This window comes from Dermochelys coriacea, chromosome 1 (genome assembly GCF_009764565.3).
Source record: "Dermochelys coriacea isolate rDerCor1 chromosome 1, rDerCor1.pri.v4, whole genome shotgun sequence".
NCBI lineage: Eukaryota > Metazoa > Chordata > Testudines > Dermochelyidae > Dermochelys > Dermochelys coriacea.
The window spans coordinates 48,632,299-48,659,026 of record NC_050068.2 but is presented as its reverse complement, the minus strand read 5'-3'; the positions used below and the strand labels follow the sequence as shown (position 1 = coordinate 48,659,026).

General features: G+C 46.4%; 1 protein-coding gene across 1 annotated transcript in view; it reads right to left on the bottom strand.

Annotated features, from left to right (window-relative positions):
• The window catches only part of KL (klotho), a 66,505-nt gene extending 41,286 nt beyond the window's left edge, over positions 1-25,219 (bottom strand). The window contains exon 1 of the mRNA XM_038387837.2: positions 24,379-25,219. Coding sequence (XP_038243765.1) covers positions 24,379-25,134 — 756 coding nt within the window. The 5' untranslated portion in view covers positions 25,135-25,219. The remainder of the gene's footprint in view (positions 1-24,378) is intronic.
• Between the last annotated feature and the right edge of the window lie 1,509 nt (positions 25,220-26,728).

Genomic DNA, 26,728 nt, shown 5'->3' with positions numbered 1-26,728 from the left:
CTCATGTCCATTCCATTGTAGGTGACTCCCAAGTAGTACCACCAGAGGTGGGTAGGAGCTCATGGACATGTTAATTGTAACACAGTTCTGCCACATCCAGCGTCATCTCTTCCTTGCTGGGTGATGGCATAGTGCTCATGAATGTGTGTACCAAAGACCACATCCCGGCCCTGCAGATATCCTGGAAAGGGACATGCGCCAGGAAGGTCATTGAGGACACTTGAGCCCTAGTCGAGTGGGCCTTCACTATATGTGCCAGCTCATAACAGGTCCAGATGCAGGTGGTGATCCAATTTGAGATCCTCTGCGAGGACACTGGGAGACTTTTTATCCTGTCCACTGTCGCAATAAAGAGCTGGGTTGACCTGTGGAAGGGCTTAGTGCACTCCAGGTAGAACACTAAGGTACACTAGCATCCAAAGTGTGTAGCCACCTCTCCTCATTGGTTGAGTGCGGCTTCAGACAGAACACCAGGAGGAAGATATCCTGATTGACATGAAAAGGGGACACCACCTTAGGCAGGAAAGCCGGATGAGGTGGCAGCTGGATCTTGTCCTTGTAGAATACCATATACAGAGGCTCCAAAGTGAGGACCTTAATCTCGGATACATGCCTCGCCAAGGTAACGGCTACAAGGAAAGCCACTTTCCACGACAGATGGGAAATGGAACAAGAAGCCAGAGGGTCAAAGGGCAGGCCTGTGAACTTAGAGAGGACCAGGTTGAGATCCCATTGGGGAACTGGTTCCCAGACCAGCGGGAAGAGCCTTTCGAGGCCCTTTAGGAACCGGATAGACATCTCTTGCAAGAACACCAATTTTCCCTGGACACACAGGTGGAAGGCTGATATGGCTGCCAAGTGCCCCTTGATGGAAGAAAGCACTAGGCCTTGGTGCTTTAGGCCGTGGAGCAGGTAATTCAGGATGGACTGCAGAGACAACTGGGTCGGGGAGATTCTACACTCAGACACCCAGCAAGAGAACTGCTTCCACTTTGCCAGGTAAGTCGCTCTGGTGGAGGGTTTTCTGCTTTCCAAGAGAACCTGCTGTACCTGACTAGAGCAGGTCTGTTTCTCTGGGTTTAGCCACTCAGCAGCCAAGCTGTGAGGTGAAAAGAGGGAAGGTTCAGGTGCAGGACCTGACCATAGTCCTGTGAGAGTAGGTCCAGGCAGCTGGGCAGTGGCCAGCCATGGGGAAGCCATGGCCAGATCCATGAACATGTGAAACCTATGCTGGCAAGGCCACACCATGGACTCATGTCTTGTCCCTTTTGATTTTTGATAGGGCCCTGCTGATCAGTGGAATCGTTAGGAACACACACATCATATCCCCTGCCCATGATAGGAGAAAGGCATCAGAGGGGGCGTCCCTGCCAAGGCCTTGGAGAGAGCAGAACTGATGATACTTCCTGTTCAGTCTGGTGGTGAACAGGTCCACTTGGGGAGACCCCCGCTTCTGGAAGAGTGCCCAGGAAACCTCCGAGTGGAGCAATCACTTGTGGTGAGAAAGAAAAAGGACCTGCTGAGGTGAGCTGCCAGTGTGTTCCAGACACCAGGGAGATGCAAAGCTTCCAGGTGGATCATGTGCTGGATGCAAAAGTCCCACAGACAGAGAGCCAGCAAGCACGCTCCCCCTTGCCTGTTGACATAGGACATAGAGGCCGTGTTGTCTATCAACACCTACAGCACTTGACCGGACAACTGTGGCAGGAAGACAGCAGACTAGGCAGATGGCCCTGAGCTCTCTGATGTTTATATGCAGTACCAGCGCCTCTGAAGACCATGTCCCCTAAGTCCGAAGTGTACCGAGATGTGCCCCCCAACCGAGGCCTGAGGCGTCCGATATCAGGGAGACCAGGGGTCATGGACTCTCAAACAGCACTCCTTCCAGCACCCACCTTGGGTTGGTCCATCACTGCAAAGAGGTAAGTACCTTTGGCAGGATTGTGACGACCTTGTCCAGGTGATCCCTAGATGGGGAATACTGTCACTAGCCACAGTTGAAAAGGCCGCCATCTGAGCCTCACACAGCGAACGACGCAAGTGCACACTGCCATGTGACCCAGAACCAGGCCATGGTGAGTGGGTGCGTGGAAACACTGGCAATGAGAACTGCCATTGTCCTGAATCTGTCCTGCAGCAGAAAAGCCCTGGCTCAGGTATAGTCAAATACCACTCTGATAAACTCTATCCTTTGGCCCGGGATTAATGTTGATTTTTGTTCGTTTATCAACAGGCCCAGAGCATGGCACGTGGCTTGTAGCATAGCGACGCTGCGCTGGACTTCATAGAATCATAGAATCATAGAATATCAGGGTTGGAAGGGACCCCAGAAGGTCATCTAGTCCAACCCCCTGCTCAAAGCAGGACCAAGTCCCAGTTAAATCATCCCAGCCAGGGCTTTGTCAAGCCTGACCTTAAAAACCTCTAAGGAAGGAGATTCTACCACCTCCCTAGGTAACGCATTCCAGTGTTTCACCACCCTCTTAGTGAAAAAGTTTTTCCTAATATCCAATCTAAACCTCCCCCATTGCAACTTGAGACCATTACTCCTCGTTCTGTCATCTGCTACCATTGAGAACAGTCTAGAGCCATCCTCTTTGAAACCCCCTTTCAGGTAGTTGAAAGCAGCTATCAAATCCCCCCTCATTCTTCTCTTCTGCAGACTAAACAATCCCAGCTCCCTCAGCCTCTCCTCATAAGTCATGTGCTCTAGACCCCTAATCATTTTCGTTGCCCTTCGTTGTACTCTTTCCAATTTATCCACATCCTTCCTGTAGTGTGGGGCCCAAAACTGGACACAGTACTCCAGATGAGGCCTCACCAGTGTCGAATAGAGGGGAACGATCACGTCCCTCGATCTGCTCGCTATGCCCCTACTTATACATCCCAAAATGCCATTGGCCTTCTTGGCAACAAGGGCACACTGCTGACTCATATCCAGCTTCTCGTCCACTGTCACCCCTAGGTCCTTTTCCGCAGAACTGCTGCCGAGCCATTCGGTCCCTAGTCTGTAGCGGTGCATTGGATTCTTCCATCCTAAGTGCAGGACCCTGCACTTATCCTTATTGAACCTCATTAGATTTCTTTTGGCCCAATCCTCCAATTTGTCTAGGTCCTTCTGTATCCTATCCCTCCCCTCCAGCGTATCTACCACTCCTCCCAGTTTAGTATCATCCGCAAATTTGCTGAGAGTGCAATCCACACCATCCTCCAGATCATTTATGAAGATATTGAACAAAACGGGCCCCAGGACCGACCCCTGGGGCACTCCACTTGACACCGGCTGCCAACTAGACATGGAGCCATTGATCACTACCCGTTGAGCCGACTTGGGTCCTAGAGCTGCTCTTGAGGAGCCAGTTGCCGAGGTCTGAGTAAATCTGCATACCCCAACGTCTGAGATAAACTGTCACCACAGACATGCACTTGGTGTGGTTGCTAGGCCGAACGGGAGCACTGCAAACTGGTAGTGGGTGATCTCCACCGTGAAACGCAGAAAATGTCTGTGTGAATATTGGTGTGTGAATGTAGGTGTCCTTCAAATCAAGGGCGGCATACCAATGTCCCGGATCCAGAGAAGGAATGATGGAGGACACGCTCCATGAGGAGCGCTCTTAATCTTATGTCCTGCTCCTTTTTTGTCTTGAGCTTGAAGAGCTTACAAATGTGACACTTATTGCTCATGTGGACTTTTCCCAAACACTTCAAACAACTTTGATGAGGGTCGCTAATCAGCATAGGCTTCCGACAGTGATCACAAGGCTTAAAGCCTGGAAAGCGGGTAATGCCTCATCCCAAGTCCCAGAGGGGACTATCTACAACACTAACACTCTAACTGTTAAGAAGACAAAGCATTACTTATCTAACTATTTACAATACTAAGATAAAACCACTGAGTAAGTAAGTGCTCCCCGAAGCAAGGAGACATTCTAGCACCATCACTGGTGATAAGAAGGAACTGAGGGTGGGGGGAGCCGGCAGCGCCCCTTATATTGAGGCATACGTGCACCACTCCAGAGGGCACCAGAACCGGAACCCTACAGATACCACTGAGGGGAAAACTTCCGGCACCGGTGCATGTGGAGAGCACACATACCTACAGTGGAATGGACATGAGCAAGCACTTGAAGAACTGTGTTTAGTTGGAAGTTTAAGTTGCAACAGGACACATTTCATCCAGCCAAAGCCTTAAAAGCACAGAAATAAGAAGGTTTGTGTATTCTATAGGCCTTGCTAGAGCCCTTGGAATTAACTATCTGTATGAACCAAAGGCTGTGAACCAAAGTAGTCTTGGCCTTGTCAGAACAGTAAAACACCAGGTAATGGCTAACCAAGGGAAGCATATTCCTGACCGAAGAGATGGTACAAGAACACACAAGTAACTACATAAACAAATTCCCAAGATATTGTGCAGGAATGCATTGACCCCAGCACAGAAGTAAGGGTGGCATGGTATGGTGTTGCCTCCCTTACTTCTGCACTGCTGCTGGCTGGGTCTCCGGCCACCCAGCTCTGAAGGCAGTGCACAAGTAAGGGTGGCAATACCATGACCCCCACCCTAACATAACCTTGCGACCCCCCTGCAACTCCCTTTTGGTTCAGGACCCCCCAATTTGAGAAACGCTGGTCTCCCCCGAGAAATCTGTATAGTATAGGGTAAAAAGCACACAAAAGACCAGATTTCACAGGGGGAGACCAGATTTCACGGTCCATGATGCATTTTTCATGGCTGTGAATTTGATACAGCCCTATACATATGGCTTTCACTTCAATATCCATCAGGTATGAAAAAAGCAATATGCACCCCCTACTTCATCAAACTAGCACTCTAATGCAAAACCTTAACAATTACCTCATATGCTTTTACACCAACATCTGACTGCCACACATGCTATGCATTTGAGAAGTTATTCTCTCTTTATGGTACTGTCTTCACCCAATTTGCCATCAAATCTGGCAGGTTCACTTAGGTGCACATCTTTACTGTTATGGCTAAAATGCTATAAAATGTTCCATAGATAAAGATTCCCAATATTCTGGGAATCAGCAAGCGAGAAGCAACAATGTGAACAAAGGACTGGTCCCCAAGCATTGTAGACTTTTTTTTGGCAACGGGAGACAATACAGTGAAAAACTGCCAAAAGGCATGATTGTTAAATGTATTATTTTCTCTGTAGTAATTCTTTTCTCAAGCTACTTAAAGGGAATAGGACTGACCTATTTACACCGCTGTTGAAAAGTGGAGGGGGAGGACAGCCAGCACTGGTAAATGTGGTAAGAAGTCTGTGGGTTCTAGTCTTAGGAGGAGAAAACAGTACTATGATGGAAGGGTTGTTGGTTGGTGGAGGGTAGTGGCATGTTAGCCAGGTAATGGAAGGTTGGCAGAAAGAGCACTGAGCTTAGGCTGATGAAGGAGCCAGTTGTCATTGTACATTACTGTTAGAGATGGGCAGAGAATGGTGATTCCATTTTACAGATTATTTCTAAATTAATTTTTGTACCAATTTGAATGAACTTGAAAGTTTCAAAATTCTCTGCAAAACAAAAATTTGAAAAAAATTGCATTTCAATAATGGGAACATAGGACTGGAGAAAACCTCATGGGTCATCAAGTCCAGTTCCCTGGTGTCACAGGCAACCCCATCAGATAAGCTCCATTTTAAAACCAATTAGGTTCTTTGCCCCAACTACTTCTATTGAAAGGTTGTTCTAGAAATTCATTTCTTTGATGGTAGATGCATCCTTCTAATTTCCATCTTAAATTTATTCATGGCCACTTTATACCCATTTATTCTTGTGCCAGCACTGTCTTTTAGTTTAAATAGCTCTTCTCCATCCCTGTTGTTTAGCCCCATGTTTCATGTTGAAATGAAACATTTCAACCTTTTTCAGCCCAGAATAGAAAAAAACAGTAGCAGCTAGTTTGATTGGAATTTTCACTGCATCACTTAGTCCAGGCAGGGAGAGGCCAGAGGAGGATAGGAGTACTAGTGACTGACACACGTAAATAAAGGCAAGATAAATAAGTAAAAATAAATAAATAAATTAAAAACTCCCCATAGCAGAGATGGAAGAAAGAGTGGTGGGGAGGGGGAAGGTGAAGGGGAGGTAGCCGTTTGCCACTCCATGAGGTGATGCTCAAGTATATGGGAGAACTTTGCAATAGTGACAGGGCAGTCAAAGGTGACTGCCTGTCACCACTGTGAGGGGAGCTCCCAAGTGCACAGGGGAAAGACTCTGGAATCAGTGCCTTTGGTCCCACCTGCAAAAGAGGCATCCAGAGGTACCGTGGAAGCACCAAGGACCCCACTAGGAGCCTCTGATGTGCAGATCAGACTTAGATGATCCAGTGGTCCCTTCTGGCCTTAATCTCTATGACTCTAAGTAGGCCTATGACATTCCCTGTCAAGAGACTCATGCACCTGCTGGAGACTGTAGGGCTTGTTGCACAAAAGTGGTGCTCCAAGTACAGATTTGATGGTGGGCAGGAGAAATGGGTAACAGCCAGCTGATGGAATGACTGGCCACACATCCTTCCTTAGCTGCTAATAATGAAGAGGGTCTGAGTTAGGCGTACCAGCATCATATCTTGTAAATATTCCTCCACCGTCCTTTCTGCTGCGGCAGCAACAGACTTCTGCTCCTCAAGGTGGGAAGAAACAATGTGACCATTTCAAATCCCCCAGCCTCTGCCAAAAGAAGGACGACGACCTTTTGCTCTCTCCCTTGGTAGAGCCCATGTCGTACTGCCCTCTGCTAGTGTTGCCTCCTGGTGGTGACAGTGTCTTGAATCACCCCTTCAATGACATTAGCCACCACGTCTTTTAGGGTGTGACTACATTACAGTCAGAGGTGTGACTGCAGCACATGTAGAATAGATAAAAGCTACCTTGGGTAACTAACACAACAATTATCAATGACGCCACGGCAGCATGGGTGGCCGCACAAGCTGTTTTTCCACCTGGAGCGTGCCTGCCTCCGTTCCCTGATGATTCAAAAGTACTATGCCTTCCTTCCTCTCAACTGTCTAGATATGTTGCTATCCAGTTATACTCCTTCTCCCGGATATGTAAGAGATGGTGATTTCCCAGAAGAAAAGACCGCATGACTCCCACCACGGATTCCTCACTCTGTTTCTGGAACATGCGTCTCAGTTCTCTCTCCAGCAGACACAGCAAGGGAATTACTTGGTTAATCCCTGCATCCCTGTGGTCTCAAAATGTCATAGGAGGTTGGTTAACTTCTTCATGAGGAGCCAGTGGGTGGGTGAAGTTTGGAGGCTGGTGTTCATCTGTACATTCCTGGGCCCACAGATCTGGAATCCGACCATTGCTTTTCTCTGCTTATACAGACTTTCCATCCTGTAAAAAGTGGAGAGCCACCTGCTCACCACCTCCTACTTCAACTGGTGGCAGTTTGAGTGACTCCTGTAGCTCTCTAAATTTGCAAGGCACTTAGACTAGCTGAAGTAGCCACAGAGCTTCCTGGCCATTGACAGCAGCACCTGCAACCCTGTATCCCACCCCTCCCAGGAATTCCCTCACAAGGAGACTGAGGCAGTGAGCAAGACAAGGGACAAGCTGGAAGCAATCATCACACTCTGCCTTTGTGATGTCTACTCCATTGTCCATTGCCAGAAACCCAGCAGAGGGATCCAGGGGCTTTAGCCACTTGGTGACAGCACACCTTCTTTAAGATGTTTCTGGAGGTGTGCTATTTTTCAAAGCCTCACATGCAAAGCATGGTGGGCTGTCGACTGAGGGTATACATATTGCAAGTGCTGTTGCTAATCAATCTGCTGCTGCTCACCCAATAGATCATAAACAGTCATGCAGTCACTGTCTGACCACTGGTACACATGTTCATGGGAGAGATGCGCCCTTCCACATTCAGTTACCCAGTCAGCCCTACTTCACTTCTCACAGCAATACACAGACCTGGAAATGCATTTTTAGGAAAAGAGGCATGTCTAAAGTTCTGCCATCTGCAGACAGCTGCAGCCATAAGGTGTCTGCAGCCCTCATCCTCCATATGGGAGAAAGGAATTATGTCCACAGCCAGCATCCTTACACATTCTGTAACCAGTGTCACAACCCTGGGTGGCTGCAATCATATTTTTGTCCCTTCTGAACACTCTCTCCTAATCTGTCAAAATCATGGAAATCACAGGTTGTGCCAGCCTCTGCTCTGTAGAAGACCCAGTGCCTGGCTGTTTCTCTCCGAAGCTAATCAGTTATTACCAGCTATTTCAGTATGTGTGCTCTGTGATTGAGCTCCATGTGTGCCAGCATGCCTGATGTCCCCAGCCTTTGTAGTGACAGCCCAGCCTGAACCTATGTCTGCATAATTGGCAAATGGTACCGATACTCTCTCCAGTATCAACTTTGAAGTGTTTGCAAACCCAGGAGGATGTCTGTTTAGTGCATTTTTCAGGAGAGATTTGGGGGATTGTAGCTGGCGACAGTTGCTGCTAAGTTACATGCTGCCTGGGAGCACTGCCTTCCCCTCTACTGTTCCCACCAAAAACCATGGCCAGCAGAGATGGAGTCAATGGTTGTCCTCTCATCTGAGACCTGTGACTGAAAACCACATCCTTTCCAGAAATTAATGAGTGGGAGCAGTGGAGCTAAGCTTAAGAGGAAGCTAATGGTCTCTGAGCATAGCTTGCTGGGGGTCAGCCTCTAGATCAGAACCTGCAACCTGCCAAACTAACTGGAGATACACTCACTTCCTCCACCTCCTAGTATTGCCACGTCCCGCAGCCTGACTGGTCAATTGTGCCTCAGAGAAATATTCCTTTTCATAGGAGCAGTCTGCCTGGGGCAAAGTGGATTCTGCTAATTCCTGTTCCTTATGAGATTCTGGTTTCACTCCCTGGGGTTCATGCTGCAGAGCTTCCACAACCCTTTCTCCACTGAGAAAGCCAGAAGTCATCTTTCTTTTTCCCAACCCTGAACTGATCCATGGAAGAACACTGCTTCCGAGCAGCCGCACACTGTTTTGAGACAGGCTTTCTGAGAGGGATGGCACAAGTTCACCACTGCTCATCCTACAAGCAGCTTTTGAAAATGTTTTTGCCCCTCAAACTATTGCTGCTTTAAAATTCCTCTTTTCATCTTGCAGGATTGAAGGAAAGGATGATGGGGGAATGAAGGCAGCCAGGCTTAAATAATTAATTGAATAATTAATAAAATAATAATAAATAAATTGAATAATTACTGTCACACACTGCAGTCATGCCACCAGCCAGCAGCTACAGGGACTAGTTAGACAGTACCTACTATGCCAGAGGAATTCTATCCTGACAGTCCTCAGTCTGCTACATTTCTTTCACTAAAGAATAAGATGCATTAGTCTGCAACTTCAAGCAAACAAAGTAAACAGTCCTGCTGCAGCAACTCACACTGGAACTTCACATGGGTACACTGAACAAATGTGAAACAATGTGTACTCGCCCCATGAAGGAACACACAGGGCAACATGTGATAAGAGTGACTAACGCACTACATTGTAATGGAATTTTTCAACAACAAGGTGAAATAAAACAGGAAACTCAGAATGAAATTCTAAAGTTGAAACAAAACAAAGTGGTAAAGTCAATACAACTCAGTTTTTAAATTTCACTTTATTCCAAATTTTTGTCAAAATTGAAATGTCTCTGTGAAATGTTTTGATTTCAATGAATCAGCACATTTTGATGAAAAAACTTCAATCATTTTTTTCAACCAGCTCTAATTCCTATATATCATTTTAGGAGGAGAGGAAGTGTCAGGAATCTGAGCAAGGGGTAGCTGATCTGATAAGGGCACCCTGAGCCCTCATGGATCCAGTTAACACAGCTAATTAGACAGAGGTCATTGGTTCTGCCAGACTAATTAACATCAGGGAGGCCAATAGCAACATTCCAGATGCATTGGGACCAGGAGCCAGGAGATGGAGCCAGCCTCACCTGTGCCTTAATTAATTAATTGTTTCTCTGTCTGTGGGGCCAGGACTAACTAGGGGGTCAGGTGATAGTTTAATGAAAAGCTGGGCCTTATAGGAGAGCGGAGAGAGATCTGTCTGGGGAGTGGGCAGGCTTCTGTGGAAGGCCCTGAGCCATTGTCATCAGTCAGGTGGTTACCCCAGGAAAACCAGTGCTCTACGGCAGAGCAGTGAGAAACTTCAGGGATCAAACTGGGTTTCCGTAGAAGGTCTTGGAGTAGCGTCTTGAAGAATTATGGAAGTCTGGGATCTATCCCAGAGCCAGGAAGGTAGCCCAGACTGTGAAAGGGACTCCAGCGGAGTCCAAAGCAAGATGGAAAGAGCCTTTTGTCTGTTTAGAACTACTGTTACCCTGAAAAGGGACTGAGAGTGACCCAGACAGAAGACTGAGCCATGTGAATCTCAGAGAGAAAACCTGGGTGAGGAGAACTTGAAGCAGGAAGTGCCTGCAGTGCCCTGTACAGCCAGCAGGTGATGATAAAGGACACCCATTGCCCACTACTTACCCCCAGAGAAAGTTCCCTTCAAGCTCAACACAACAGAAAGGGAGCAGAGACCTCTCAGGAAAGTGGATTATCTCCACTGACAGTAGAAGCCCTCCTGTCGGTGTAGATAGCATCTTCACTGAAGCACTGCAGCTGTGTCCCTGCAGCCTTTGAAGTACAGACAAGCCTTTAGGCTCCTTTGAAAAATCCCAAAGTCCAAATACCTATGTGCTCATATATTTTGATGAGGTGAATAGACTTACCATTTGATGACCCATCATATGCCATTTACCTTTTCTTATGGCTGGAGGGTGGAGTCCTCCTTCGGGGAGGCTAGCCCCTTCCGCCTATCTCCCCACCACCACCACTGGAGGAGCCCTGGGCTGGCCGGAGTCCCAAGCGCCCCCCCCCACACACTTGCCCAGAGGAACCCCGAGCCAGCTGCACCATGCCTCCTCAGACCCCAAAGCTGCCATGGGGAAAAAGCGTCTCTGACTCTCTCCAGAAGACGCTTTTGCTATGCCTCATTCAGGTTCCGGGGCGGTTGAGGAGGTGATATTTGCTTCTCAGATTTCTGTGTTCATCAGTAATCTCTCTGGAGTCCAGGGAGATTATTTATGAAGCAGAGAAGCTGAGTAGCAAATACTGCCTCCTCAGATGCCCCAGAACCTGCATGGGGCATAATAAAACAAAAACTTCCCCCACAAACCCCGCAACTGGGGTTCCGGCAGCAGAGCCTCCCCTGGCCTATTATATCCACTACCTATGCCTGTTCCGTTTTTCAGATTGTTTGGATCTCCCTCCCTTTCTCAGAGTCTTGAACTGGCAATGATGAATATGATCAATCACATCTCTGCAATCCAGATCAATCAAGATCCAGTGCAAAAATCTGAATCCTGGCCTTTAGCTCTACCACCTACACTGAATCTCATTAAATGATGAGTCAGAATCAGCAAAATCATAAGATTATCTTCAAAATCTTATGATTTGTAAGCCAAAGTCATGGTGGGGTTTGCCAGCTTTCTGATATTTTTTGCCTTTGGGGAAGGCCAATTGCCCCGAATTCCATTTTAGATTCAAATGTCAAGCTTTAAAAACAAATCACACAAATGCAGGCCTCCTTGTTTGCGACTCAGAGGGGAATCCACTTACCAACACATACTTCTAAGTCTGCCTCCTGCACCCTACTTTCTCCTGATGCCTCATAGGATCAGGTCCTGTTTTCTAACACATTCCTCATGCCGTTTTCCTCACAGTCTCACTATCAGCACCTCTGCATTCTTCTGTCCCCTGCCTGGCTTTCACATGGCCACAAAGAAGTCACCATTTTGTAAATAATGGGAGATGCTGGCCCCTTTAGCTCAGGGCAGCCTCACTGTCACCTACAAACGGTTAAAGGGGGACCATCTTGCTGAGGGCAGCCTGTGGCTATGTTTATAGTTGAATAAGATATAAAATACAATGCCAACAATACAGTAAAGTACATTATAATAATAAAGAGCCCAATCCAACATCCATTTAAGTTAATGGGTTTCTGGAATTGACCTTTTTGTAAAGAAAATTAAATTGAAATCTAAGTAAGAGGATATAATTAATTGTAGTCCCTAAAGTGAATGAACACCACTTCATCTGACTACACAATGTATTTCAAACCAACTTTCTCAAAAGAGAACCAATAATCGGCATGGGACTGGTGTTTGCAAATACTTGTGGCTTAAGACAACACAATCAGAATAATGAATCAGTGACCAGGTTCAAGAGTTACTGGGGCTTCTTTTAAAATGAGATAATTTTTAAAAATTGTAAAAGTTAAACAAATTAGGTACACTTTGCCCTTAGCTCCGAACAACAACTGATCTAATGGAGCTGCTAAATACACAGAGCAATAACTGAAAGAGAGAGCTGATTAAAAAATAGCTCTGACAATTACCGTGGACTTTTATCAGATAATACTATTGACTAGCTACAAAAAACAGATTACCTTTTTCTGTTTTCTTTAGAAGGAAATGAATATTCTTATCTATTCAACTGTAAAAGCAAACATTCTATATTGGGATGGACATGTAATGATTCTAGTGGTGCCAAAGTTTCCTAACCTTTGCTAAGGACATTAATCTGTAAATAGATTTCTAGGTTGACTTTTGGACTTACAAAATAGCAAGGCATTTCCAGAAAATAATCTCACCTGGCTGATTTTAAACTGTCCTGTTGCTCTGTGCTGTGGTGGTAAATTGGAGTAAAACATAAGTCCAAGATCAATGGCTATTACAGCCTTTAAATTGGAGAAATGATTGTCTCAATTTGCTGGGAATGCTGGGAATCTCAAAATTAATTTATGTTCACTAGAGCTGGTTGAAAATTTTTCCAACAAAACACTCTTCCGTCAGAAAAACATAATTCATTGAAACCAAAACAAACACTCAGGAAACCTGTTGATTTTGACAAATTTTCATCAGAAACCTGCCTGATTTCCTGACAGCTTTTGGGCCTCCCCTGCAGCCCACCTAGCAGGCTGCTGCAGAGCCAAAACCCCCAGGCTCCCCAGTTTGCAAACCAGCTAGCTCTCTGGTAGTCAGGCAGGTGGGGGACCCAGCTGGCATGGGAGGTGGGAAGCTGTTGGAGCACCAACCAGGTGGCATGCTGCAGATCTGGGGTTTCCGGCTCCCAACCTCCAAGCCTCCTGGCTCAGTCCAGGGATCCCGGGGCTTCGAGACTCACTGTTTGCCTGCCTGTTTTGAAATGATCAAACAACATATTTTGGTTTTTCAAATAAATGTTTTTAATAATCTTTGTTGCACAGAGAATTTATAGATTTTTGGTTTTGTCTGAATTGAAACAAAAACAGATTTTGAAATGCTCCATGAAACTGAATTACAGCTGGGCAGAGAATGGCAATACACATAGAAATGAAGAGTCATGGGTTTTGCAATGTACTTCAATTTGGGCAAATTCAGAAATGCTGGAAGGTAGTTATCAAGGAGCAGTGCTGGACCAAGTTACGCCAGTTAAAATTCAAAACATCTCCATTGACGTCAGTGCAGATATACTGTGTAAAACTGGTGTTAAGCAGGAAGAGAATCAGTTCCAGAGTCAGACCCACAGTATTTAATTTACAATTCTTTTGCCCACCCACAGAATGCTGAATCAGTGCAAGTTATACTACGTTACCAATTATGGGTGAGATTCACCAGCATTGTCTGGCAGCTTTGAGCTGCTCAGACAATACAAAGCAGCCATAAATCTGGTTTAAAAGGCAAATTAAGTCTTTCTTATGACTGTCTTGCCCTGCTGAAGCCGTGTGAGGTGCCTCGAGCATGCCCATAAATCTGATCCCCATATCCAGTTTTATGACCAAATTAAATCAATGACTAATGTACATCATCTTTGAATTTCGCTCACTGAATCCAACTTCTACTAATGGTACCCTACCTCTCACCAGGCTACCCTATCCCTGCAAGAAAAAAATATACTCTCAACACCGGTTATCTGCACACAAGTATTATTTTGGCCATATTTCAGGTTAGTGTGAAGCAATAGTTGAAGCCAGGGGAAATTCACCTTTTGTTTCTCGTTGTAGGCCGATTTGTGAAAGGAAAGGAAGCTTTTATAACTCAGTGAAAACTTTATAACTTTACTGAAGGAATTAGTGTTGTAAAGAACACTGAGGGCCAGATTCTGCAAGTTACACCAGTATAAATCCAGAAGGACTCCTATGAATCCATCAGTGTCTCTGGGCCCAATTCTGATTTCATTTCCACCAAAGCAAAAGAGATCAGAATCAGGCCCCCCTAGGTTTAAATCCTGAGTAGGAGAGAAGAACACCAAATGTCTTTTACCCCAGAGTTCCCATATAGCTTTCTGCTAAGACGTGCTGAATAGAGATTGCTCTTCTCTTCGTCATAGCTCACATAGCTTTGCTGTCTTCAGTCAAGAAGTAAAGGCAGGAATCACAAAATTATAAATGCTATCAAATTAAGCTATCAATTTCACCCTTTAAAAACTGAAGTTGTTTTTTATTCCAAACACCCAGACAAAAGTACGATTAGGGATTATTCCCACCCTTTACCTGGAATACTAAGGAAAATTTGGGAAAATAAGGAGAAATGTAAAAATAAAAATTTGTACAACTATAGAGTAGAACTGTGCACCTCATGAGGTATTTAAGGAGTGCTCTATAGAAGTATTCAAGTCAAGAAAGCAGCCACTTCTGCAGTCCTTAATCATAACAGTGGGCCCACAGCCCCACTATTTCCAATGGGACTACTCCTGTGAATAAGGGCTGTGGGACTGGGCACTGGATCTTGATCAAAGCCCATTGAAATTAGTGGGAGTCTTTCCATTGACTCCAGTGGGTTTTGAATCAGGCCCTCAAAAGTACAATTATAAAGAAGTAAAGGTTCTGAGCTACTTGATTGAAGTGTAAGTACCAAGAGCAGGGCTGGTGCAAGGATATTTTGTGCCCTAGGCAAAACTTCCACCTTGCACCCCTCTCCTCCGTCCCTTCCCCCCGCCCCCAGACTCACACACAATTGACACAAAGTATTAGCAAAATGATGCAGCAGCAATTGTCAGAGTCTTAGATCTAAAACAACTCAACAAAAATCGACAGTCGACAATCTCCAAAAACTAGTAAACGTAGCACTATAACCAGCCTGTCAGAACGGGTACCGGCTGCGCGCAACAAGGAAAATGACGTCATTGCCACTTTCTACCATAGTGAAGCAGTACGCTTGTCCCACCCACCCCCGACACTCTCCCCAGAACACAACCCCCGTCTCTCCCCTGAGCCTGGCAAGGCACACAGCATCCCTCCCCACATCCCCCCAAAACCCAGACCAGCACACTCCACCTCACTCCACAGCCCCCTCCCCAGCCGGCTTGGCCCGCTGGTTCCCCACCTCGCCCCCAAAACCTAGTCCAGCACACAAAGAGCCCCCCCTCCCCCCCCGCCAGGCACACAGTCCGCCCCCTTCACAGCGCCCAGCCAGACACGCAGCCTCCCTCGGCCCACCTCTGCCTTCTCCCTCCCTGGCACGCAGCACCCCCATCCATCTTCTCCCCCCCCAGCCCTGCTTGGCAGACAGCACCCCCCTCCCAGCTCTGCCTGGCACACGGCTGAGTCCTGCTCCCGTCTCCAGAACATGGCATGCAGCCCCCTCCACTCGGGACTCTGCCCCCCACTCCAGAGCTTGGCATACAGACTCCCTGCCCCCTCATTTCTCCCCCCGGCCAGCCATGCCATGCCACCTCTCCCCCCAGAGCCTGGCACACAGAGTCCCCCCACCCCCAAACCCACAGCACCAGCAGGCCCCTGCCTCCCCACCACAGGGCAGAGCCCCCCGGGCAGCACATGGAGCCCCCTTCCAGCAGCCTAAGCCTTCCCCCCTCCCCCACAGCCCAGGCGCCCAGCGCTCCCTCCCCGCCGCCCACCTCATCTCCTCGGGTCCGGAGAAGCCAGGGCTGGGCACAGGGCTGGCACCTGCAGGGGCAGAGGTGGAAGGAGAGCAATCAGGGCGGGAGAGGGGGCGACCCCAAGCCCACACTCCCTCCGCCTGGCCACCTCCCACCTGTGAGCTCATCGCCGCTCATCCCACCGGAGCCCTTTTTGGTGCCCCCAAACCTTGATGCCCTAAGCGGCCGTCTAGTTCGCCTAGTGGTTACACTGGCCCTGACCGAGAGGTCCCGACCACTCTATTATCTTTTATTAGATTAACATAGAAAAGGGTATCAACAAAGAGCAAATACCTTTTGACTTTCAGTCCTTCAGTGCCTAGTAAAGTTTTAGGAAGGATTCTTTTGGTGACTATCTAAATGCCCTTTATCTTTATTAAACTGCAGTTAACCAATAGCTCACTATCTTCCTGGTAGCGAGCAGAAAATATCCTATCCAATATGTACCAATGTCAAACTAGAACTTTGATCTTAAATAAAAATATTGGCACTGCTTACATAGGAAAGCAACAACCGAGAATTTACACATTGAGTTTGAATAACATTTCCTTTTATCTCTTCAAGTTCTGATCAAGACATAATATGCCTACAGTTGAAGGACATCCATTTGGAACCTAACCTTATCACTCTTACACACCTTGATTAGCATCTTACTTCACAAGTAGCCCTAAGTAGCAGAGTAATGTTAGCAATGTGGTACAACTGGGACTTTATTTACTCAGACTGAGTATTTGAAAACAACTCATTCTGTGAATGTAGTGTGCAATCATATGCTTGGAGGACAAAATGAGATTACTTTCATCCTTTCTGCACCAGGTATTTACAGTTGATTTTTATAAAAATACAGCCAACCCAAGAATTCCTGCCTTTTGTTTTAGCATAGTTTACAACTGAACTCTTACTTTTTGTTTTTAATAATTTTCATTCATGATGAAAGCTTTGAAGAGTCTCTCACCTCACAAATGGTAGAATTTGTGAATATATCAGAGCCACCTATATCAAGAAGATTACATGATAGGAAATCATGATGTCTAGTCTGAATTCTCTATACTGGTTTAATTATACTTGTTCGTCATATCTGACACTTTGAAGCCACATGACTCAAAAGATGAGTGATTAATTTCCATTGAAATAAAATATTTGCAAACAAATACTATCCAAGAAGAGGAAAGGAAAAGACATTAAAAGCTAGAAATTAGATAATTTCTTATTTGTTTCCATTTCCATCGTAACTGGTAATATTTAAAAAAAAGGAAGGGGAAAATCTGCATGATGTGACAAAACAGGATTATTTACAGTTGCTCCTTGTTAAAAAAAAATCTTTTAGATGTATTTCTACAATAACTATCAGGTGTATTCACCTCTAACTGGGTCAAGTTCTGCTCTCGGTTATTTCAGAATAAATAGATCAATTGACTTCAATGGACCTACTCTGCATTTCCAAGTGAAAAGAATGTGGTGCATTGACTATGCATTATTCTTATTTAATATAAAAGGAGGTAGTGTGCATGCACTGAGAGGAGAAAGTTCCTAGATTTACAATTGTTCACACTTTTTAGGGTTTAGTGTTCAATGGTCAAACCCCAAAAGGTCAACACCTAAGCACAGTATTTAACCAGGGAAAGGAGAGGAGAGTCAGCATCCTGTCTGCGATGTGACTGGTTTCTAGTCAGCAGCTCCTCTCCACCCTTCTTAAAGAAATAAATGTGTTTTTTGGTTTCTGAAAATGCAGTTTACATTGTGCAAATTGGCCCAAGTTCAATGCACAAACAATTCACTGGGATCAAGAAACAGAAAAAATGTATTTGCAGAAACAGATCATTTCTCTGATTCTTTGAGGACAAAGGGGACCAGCCACCAATACTCTAGTCACTCAGTAAGGGGATACGGACTCTTCTCTTCCCTATCTGAAGGATAGTGTTGCCCCTTTTCAATCCGAGGGGCTCGTCAAACTTCGGGCCCTGGGAGGTGTTCCAAATAGAAGTATAAACTGATGATGGAATCTTATATTTTCTTTGATGCAATCTTGTTTATTTACAAGGAACATACAAGGTCCTGCTTCTCCAAATGCAGGAGGAACTAGAATCAAAACAATAGCTTCTTAGGCCTAGTCTACACTAGCAAATTAGGTTGGTTTAACTATGGCAGTCAGAGACAGAGCCGGCACTAGGCATAAGCAGACTAAGTAATTGCTTAGGGCTGGTAGCAGCTCAAAGGGCTCCCCGTTTGCTTTTTTATTAGGTATTGTGAGTGGCACCCCCCCCCCCCGAGTTTTCCCACTGAAGGCCTCCAATGGGCTAGCACTACCTCTGATCTGAGATGTGAAAAATCCACACCCGAGTGGCATTGTTTAGATGACCTAAGTCCTCATGTAGACAGCGCTAAGTCGACAGAAGAATTCTTCTACGAACACAGCTAATGCCTCTTGGGCAAGTGGATTACCTACGCTGACAGGATAATCTCTCCTGTCAGTGTAGGTACTGTTTACACTAAATCACTACAATGGCACAGCTGTGCCACTGTGGAGTTTTAAGTATAGACATGCCCTTAGTTTATAGTCCCAAGCCTCCTGAGTCAACACTAGACCCAAAAACCCTCTCTCTAGCTTTTTTCCAGGGTCATACACCATGCTCACAGGCTGTTGCTTGGATTTTTTGCTTCTTACCTCCGAGTCTGTCTCTGTTCTGCCTGTCTTAGTTTCTGTATCTGCACCCCAGTTTCTCCCTCTAATCACACACACACACACACACACACACACACTGAAAACCTCCAGCTACACGTCCTGGTTTGTCAGGTGTGATCCTTAACTGTCTCTTACAACAATCTTAAGTGAAGGGCGCATTCACGCATCAGTTTTAACAAGGTTCTAACGCGCACCATAACAAGGTTTAACCCAGCTCATAAAAACAGGACGCATCCTATATGTGTCAGCTTTCTACCATTCTGTTTTCTGGCTGTAGACTTGAGGGGGTGTCAACTTCTATGGATTCAACCTGTTCTATTCAATTTCTTTTGTTAATAAAAAGGCACATAATTGTACCTATTTCTAACTCAGTTTTGGAGTCTGAGACCAGTCAAAAAACAAAGCGTTAGCTTAAGAAAAATATTCATTTTCCCCTGTACCCTAAAACTAAGGGCCAGATCTTCAGCTGGTGTAAATCAGCATAGCTGCATTGACTTCAGTAGAACTATCCAGTGGTTTATTTCCTACATACACTCACAGAACAAAAATAATCTCAACTATATTCACCTAAATAATAAGGAAGATGTATAATGTATTAGTTATACAAAATGTGCCTTATTTTATCAATTCAGAATTTGAAATGAGGCTACCACAAAGAGCTTTATAACTAGTGAGTGGACATTTATAGAACACGTGAGGCTTTCCAGCGGTACCCGGGGTTGTGAGGCACCTTGCTAATACCTGCCCTTAACGTGAGAAAGCCATAACTGTACCTTCTGCTGATCAGCTCTCCAACTCTACCTACCAAGGCAACACGAGCATGCCCCTCTAGGCCTAGGCAGGCCCCACTGTCTTTCTACACGTTAGCAATAGGTACACTGCAATCTCCAAGCCCTCTGAGCGTATCCCTAGAGGGCCCAGCCCCAGTCCACTGGACACTCACAGAATTCCCAGATCCACTGTTCCCAAAGGAGTAGTACACCCCTGCTTACCAGATTCACCTCAGGATCACAGCTCCGCTCAACTCACAGCACTTAGATTTGTTAATAGTGAAATCAAGTATAAGTTTATTTAACAAAGCACAGAGACTGAAGTAATAACAAGTAGAAGTATTGGAAACAAATAGTTACATATAAAATAAAATCATAACATGCATTCCAGAACCTAGACTTAATTAACTTGATACTTTCATGTCTTGTATAGTAATGTTCACCCAAAGTCTTTTCAGTGTTTTACAGACAGTCTAGCTGGGACCCTTCTTTCATACGACAAATACGCTGTTAGCTTGTCACCTCACTGAAGGACACTGTGTTTTTCTGTGCATTTCCTGACGTACCAGCCTAATCCTTTGATCTTAGTCATAAACAGGATACTCCCCTGCTATTATGTTTCTTCCTGTAGATTTTCTCTCTTGTAGATTTTGCAATTTTTTTTTGACTGACTTTTAGCTTAGTGTGCATATAAGCCTCCATTGTGAGACATACAATGCATAATACACATGTGGCCAGACAGAGAATTAAGCATCTGTTACCTCCTGCCTGAAAGGAACATGTCCAAGTATGTCACTTCCCGGATACCTGCTGTAACTCCCAGACCTTAAGAATATACTTTTTTTAGTATAGCTACATAATTTCTGAAATATTATCCATACATACATTTCACAATGATAAGGATGACCAGTGGGCTACGGACTCTCAGTAGAGACCTCACATACCAACCTTTGGTTATGCAGCTATTTCACTCAGGGAATCCCTGTAAAAATCTTTATACCCCTCTGTGCCCTCTGGCAGTTGGCACTGAGAAGTCCCTGGGTTGTGTGTGCTTATATTTCTCTCCAAAATTAGCACCTGTGCACATGCAGTAATTGGGCATGCAGTTTCACTAGCAAGCACTTTAACATTTTCAACAGGTGGTGCTATTGGACAAATCCTACAAAGGTGACTTCTATAGGAGATGAAGTTGCCTCAGCACTTCACAGGAAGCTCACAGCATTTTGCAGGATTGAGCTCTAAATCATGAGAACTACTGTGCACCTAAAAGAGAGCACAAGAAGTGGAAGGTTGGCCAGGGATTAGGACAATAAGCATTCAAGTGACTATGCAACATGATTAGGCACATATTTAGGCACCTAAATGTAATCAACGTATTTATGCTTGCAAGAATTCATGATGTATTTTAAAAGTTCTCCATTTATAACGTTTCATTCCGCAATTCCTACATGTCAAAGTCTGGAACCATATACTGGATTTTCAACATTATAAAAAAATTTTTTTTTAAATTGTCACCTTTGCATTAAAGTTCAAGAATTGAAAAATGTTAATCACAAAGCAGGAAAAACAGTGACTACATACATTAAAAAGTTAAAAAAAAAAAAAAAAAGGAAGGTAGCACATATAACAGTTTAAAATGAACACATAACCAGACACATTCAGACCCAGGTAAATGCATAAAATTCCACTAACTTGTTTATACCAACCCTGAATTTGACTCGCATTCTAATTCTTATCCGATTACTTATTTAGATAATAAATAACTTATCCTCAGAAGGAGTCCAAAATCCACATTAGTATCTGTGGGATTTAAAGGATTTGAGGGACATGAATTAATACTTTATGGTAATCAACATTCTGTAAAATGCATCAGTAAAAAGACTGCACAAGCTTCTTTTTGCTCATAAAGGTCTTTGTTTGAATAAAAGCAAAAAAGAAGCTAGAAACTGTACATATTGTTAATTAGGGATAAATGTGAAAGGACATATATATTGGAGAGGTGGGGTGTTCATCTGTTGATAGCCAAACAGTTGAGAACAAAGGAGTTTTTCTGAAGATATTCAGCAAGCTTGATTTCACTGGGACAAGCAAGGAAGGAGAGGTAGTAGCGGAGAGACTCAGGAGGTCAGTCCGTGGAGACAGATCAGATGACATGCTGGGACCAGGGGAACTGGGACCAGTTGGGGAGAGAGACTGGGAACACGGAAGAGAACTGGTAATGGCTGGGTATTGGACTGGGAGCAGAGTAACTGGGAATGGAAGCAGGAGGGGAGCCTGGCACTCGGACAGGAAGACTAAGGGGGAAACTAGCATGGGCTGGGCAAGGAGACTTGGATTGGGATGAGAAGCCTGAGGAGTGGAGACCGGAACTAGGACGAGGAGCTGGGTTGTTGGTAGAGACAAGACCGACACAAGGATAAACTGGACTGGATAGGGCAGAAGGGGTCAAATTTCAAGGTAACAGACAAAATAATCTGTGCCACTAGCAGTGCTTAATTTACGCCGAGGCTTGCTAGGGCTGAGCCCTAGCACCTCTAGGCTTGGCAGTTCATAGCCTCGGCAACTCTGGGCTTGCCGTGTCAGTTATGAAAGTAAAAAAAATTGCTTGAGCTCTGGCACAAATTACATTACAAATTAAGTACTGGCCACTAGTCAAAGACTGGAATGAAACCCAGGATTCTTGAATCTCATCACTGCTCTGTTGTCAGCAAATATCCATGAAAACTATCTAGTGCTGGTCCACAATGAGGATGACAACCTATCAATGTGACTCTGTTAGCTCAAGTGGCAGTGGTGTGTGTGTGGATTTAAAAATCCCCTGCTGATGATCCATGTGGGTGTCAATGTGATGCTACACGATGGAGTTTGGGGGCAGGAGGAGTGTTTCAGTTTGCTTTAAAAAAAAAAAAAATCTAGAATTTTACACACACCACAAAAACTGTGTTAAAAGAACATTATTAAGGTTGCAAAATAAAGCACTCAAAAGTTTTGAAATGCCTGTGCAACTTTAATTCAGTCCCCTTATGAGTACACATTATCATATGTTTTTAAAAATCACATACTATTATTTTCTACAGGACCTTTGCCTCATCCAGTGCACTGAATGGCATGGTGCTGCCACACATCTTCCAACTATTGCAACAGGGGGGTGGTTTATTCACAACCCTAAGCAACATAAATTATGCCTGCATAGGCTATAATGTAGACATAGCGCTAGCTACTATAACACCGGGAGGTGGAGTTCCTTCAGCGATGGAAAAACCACTTATGTCGCTGTAGTCTATGTCTATGCTACGGTAACATAGCTATGCTGCTATAGCACCTGTAAAGTAGACATGGCCTAACACAAAAGAGGCAAAAGTACTGACGGGAAAACAGAAATTTTCTTTGTATCCATAGATTAATATTAATTTGTGCTAGGTACAATGAACTTTGTACTTTGTCAGTGAAATTAAGACAAAATTTGTAGGTACTTTCCTGAACTCTAATTGACAAATTGCAAGTGCTTCTGCCAGATACAAAAATTCACAAATATGACCCAACAGGTATACTATACACCTGGCCATTTATATAACTGCTTAGGAAATTTTTTTTTCCTCTTGTTCACAGATATGGGGGTGGGAAATTAAAAAAAAAAAATCTCCATTTTGTTAAAGTTTTGTCCTGTCAAGAAAACATTCTGATGGAAAATTTTCAACTAGCTCTATCATCTACATAAATCTATGAAAATATTTTTCTCGGAAACATTTTACCACTATACCAAATATTTCCACTGAATCTTTAAAAGGAGATGCTACAAGTCAACATATCTGGATGTTTCAATTAATACAATTACACAGATAGAACTGAGTCTACAAATCTTTTGGAGCACAATATGTAACTGTTCTACAGTGTATTAATGAATGAAACAATGTGAGGCTTAGTTTAATTTATTTTCACGAGTTAGGGTGGACTGTAAATGCAAAGTGCATCCACAAGTTGCTGTGTATAGACATCGTTAACTAAGGAAAAGATAGCGTATTACCCAGCTCAATGTAATACGGTATATATTTACACAGTGCCAAGTCATGTTTTATCTTAATTTAGTATTTTATTTCAGTTTTATAAGAGGCTTTTGCTAAACATTATTTGAATGGAGAAGACAACTACCTCATTCCATGACGCAGACATACAGCGCTGAAACTTTTTTTAATGTTGCAGATGGCATAGTCTGAATTTGCAGATTTACTATAGTGGCAATTTTAGCAAGGATGCCAAATGCATTTCATCTTCTCTGGTGGATGGCAATGAACTCACAAAGTCTGTGCAGCACACAAAAGTTCAGAGGTGGATAGACATTAGGAAGATGAACGTTATCTGCAAGCAATCTCCAAACACGTAGAACGCCACCTCATCTCCTTTGCCTGCCTCTGAATCCCATTCACCTACTCTAGGAAATATCCCCTCTGTCTCAGTAAATCCCAGTGTAAGATATTTACAGATTTCCCCCCACCGTTCTTAGGGTAGGCGTACATCGTTTGCAATGCTCTTCCTGGGAGCCTCCTTTCTTCCACCGGCAACTCCTGCCAGGCATTTCATCCCAACTCGGCCAAGCCCCCGTATCCCAGCCGGTGGAAATCTGCACTAACAAATCTGACTGTTTTCAGAGCAGCAGCCGTGTTAGTCTGTAGTGGCAAAAAGAACAGGAGGACTTGTGGCACCTTCGAGACTGACATTTATTTGAGCCTAAGCTTTCGTGAGCTACAGCTCAGCCCATTCCTCGCTGTGTGCCCGAGAAAGCCCCTTTCCCCTGCGCTACCCACCCCCAGCTTCTCTCCCCTGTCCAGCCACCGCTCCTGCCCAGCCGGGAGAGGGATTGTCTCTCCTCTCCAGCTCAGAGGCGGGCTGGGAGAGGAGACCGAGGCGCTTTCGCCTCCTCCCTCCATCCCCACTCGTGGGGCAAACTCCGTGGCCGGCCACCCCGCTCCGCACCCCGCAGCCCTCCCTAGGCGCCCCCTGCCCGTACCTGGAGGAGGTTGTGCGCCGCCCGGTAGCCCAGCGGCGGGCCGCCCTTGACGCCCGGGGGCAGCCTGCCGGTGGCGTAGCCGTGCCAGGCCACCACGTAGGGGTTGTCCATGGTGAGCCAGTAGCGCACCTGGCCGCCGAAGTGCCTGAAGCAGAGCTCGGCGTAGTCCCGGAACAGCTCGGCCAGGGCCGGGCTGGCCCAGCCCCCGTAGGCGTCCTGCAGGCGCTGCGGCAGGTCCCAGTGGTAGAGGGTCACCACGGGCTCCACGCCCCGCTGGCGCAGGCGGGCCAGCAGGCGGCCGTAGTGCGCCAGGCCGGCGGGGCTGGGCGGCGCGGTGCCGTTGGGCAGCAGGCGCGCCCAGGCCAGCGAGAAGCGGTAGTGGGAGACGCCCAGGCGCCGCAGCCCCTCCGTGTCGCGGAAGAGGTTGTTGTAGCTGTCGCTGGCCACGTCCCCGCCGGCGGGCCCCGGGGGCTGGCGGGCGCCGGGCGGCGCCGGCCGGTGCGCGAAGGTGTCCCACACCGAGGCGCCTTTGCCGCCCTGGCGCCAGCCCCCCTCGGCCTGGTACGCGGCGCTGCCCGCCCCCCACAGGAAGCCCGCGGGGAAGGCGTCGTAGAGGAAGAGCTCGTCCTCCGGGTAGGGCAGGCGGGCGAAGCGAGCCCAGGTGCCCGCGCCTTGCCCGGGCTCCCCGCGCAGCCGGCGGCCGCCCAGCAGGCAGAGCAGCGGCAGCAGCAGGTGGAGCGGGGCGGCAGGTGACATGCTGCCGGGCGGGCGGAGAGGGGACGCGTGTGAGCGCCCGGCTCCCGCCCCGCAGCCCCCTTTATCCCCTCCCCGCCCCCAGGGTGGGCACGGCCATTAATCATTACCTAGGTGCTCGGCGCCCTTCGGCAGCCTCGGCCCGGCGTGGGGGGGGGAAGGCCGCCGGGCTTAGCCGTGGCTGGGGGGGGGTGTCCCGGGGGGCGCGGCCCGCGCTGCCGGGACGGGGAGCAGCTGCCCCCCCTGAGGCTCCAGCTCGCCTCCCCTGAGAAGCCGCGCGTCGGTTTGTCGCTTTCCCTCCCCGGCACGTGGCGCAAAGACCCGCCGGCGCTTCAGAGACAGACCCTGCGGGGCCCACGGCAGAGGGCGGTTATTGCCTGGCTACCTAACGCGCCCTGGGGGCGCCTCGCTTTAAGCGCGCGCCTGTGAAAGCGAGCCCCGTGCTCCCGCCGCCGCCTTGCTCCGCTTCCCGCTCTGGAGGGAGCCATTTAACACCACTTGGGGGTGTTTTCTTTGAACCGCTTAAAGGAACGGTTGATGGAGCGCAAAGGCAGGTGAGACATAACCTCCGGCCCCTGCGGGGGAAGGAAGCGCTCTGCGCCCTCCCGCGCCAGCCCACAGCCGACTGGGGAGACGCTGGCTTCTGTGTTCCAGCCCCAGGCGCGGGGTGCGGCAGCGAGCACGCTGTTCAATGCAAAGCACTGGTGCAGAACGGGCTTGATTGGGCAGAAGTGACGAGTCTCGCCACCTCTCAACGTCAAAATAAAACAGTCTTCGAGAAGCTTTTCAACGGGCCTCTAAATGCCAGCTCTTCCAGAGCCCTTGAGACAAATGTGTGATTAAATTGCCTTTCGTGGTCATTTTCCCACCTGTGCGCATGGACAATTAGGAAAGAGAGGGGGAAAGTACAATACCATCCTGTAATCTTAGCTCCAACCGTGGAAAAACCTGACTGTGACGAACTAAATGTTGGCAAAAAGAAAAGGACTAACACGGCTGCTACTCTGAAACCTGTAAATGTTGGCAGGTACTTAAACTAGAGTATGCTGCTAACTGGAAGGCTGTACTTTGACTCGTTGCGACCATAAGCTAGAATCATACCGACCATCACAGACAATAGAAATGACTTATAATGCCCTGGCGTTACAACCCCCTTGCCGTACAGTTACATACAGCACTTTGAAAAGGAGGACTTGTGGCACCTTAGAGACTAACAAATTTATTAGAGCATAAGCTTTCGTGAGCTACAGCTCACTTCATCGGATTGTCTAGCAGTTTTAAATGTCAGAGGCACAGCGGCATTAACATCCTATATAAAATTACCCTAAAATAAATGTATCCCACATTTTCCATGGTACAATATCAAGAGTCATCGCAGCTGCGATCATTCCACTCATGCAATAAAAAATTAATTGACCAAAAACTCTACACTCTCACGCAGGCATATACTAGTTTCTGGGTGGCCATCCACAGGCAACATCCTATTTTCCTTCTGGAGGTGAAGACTATGGTATATGGTGGTTTGCTGCATGCAGAAACGTTTCAATTAGAAATGCCTCACAGATCTTCACAGGGCAAAATCCATCAAGCAGTGTAT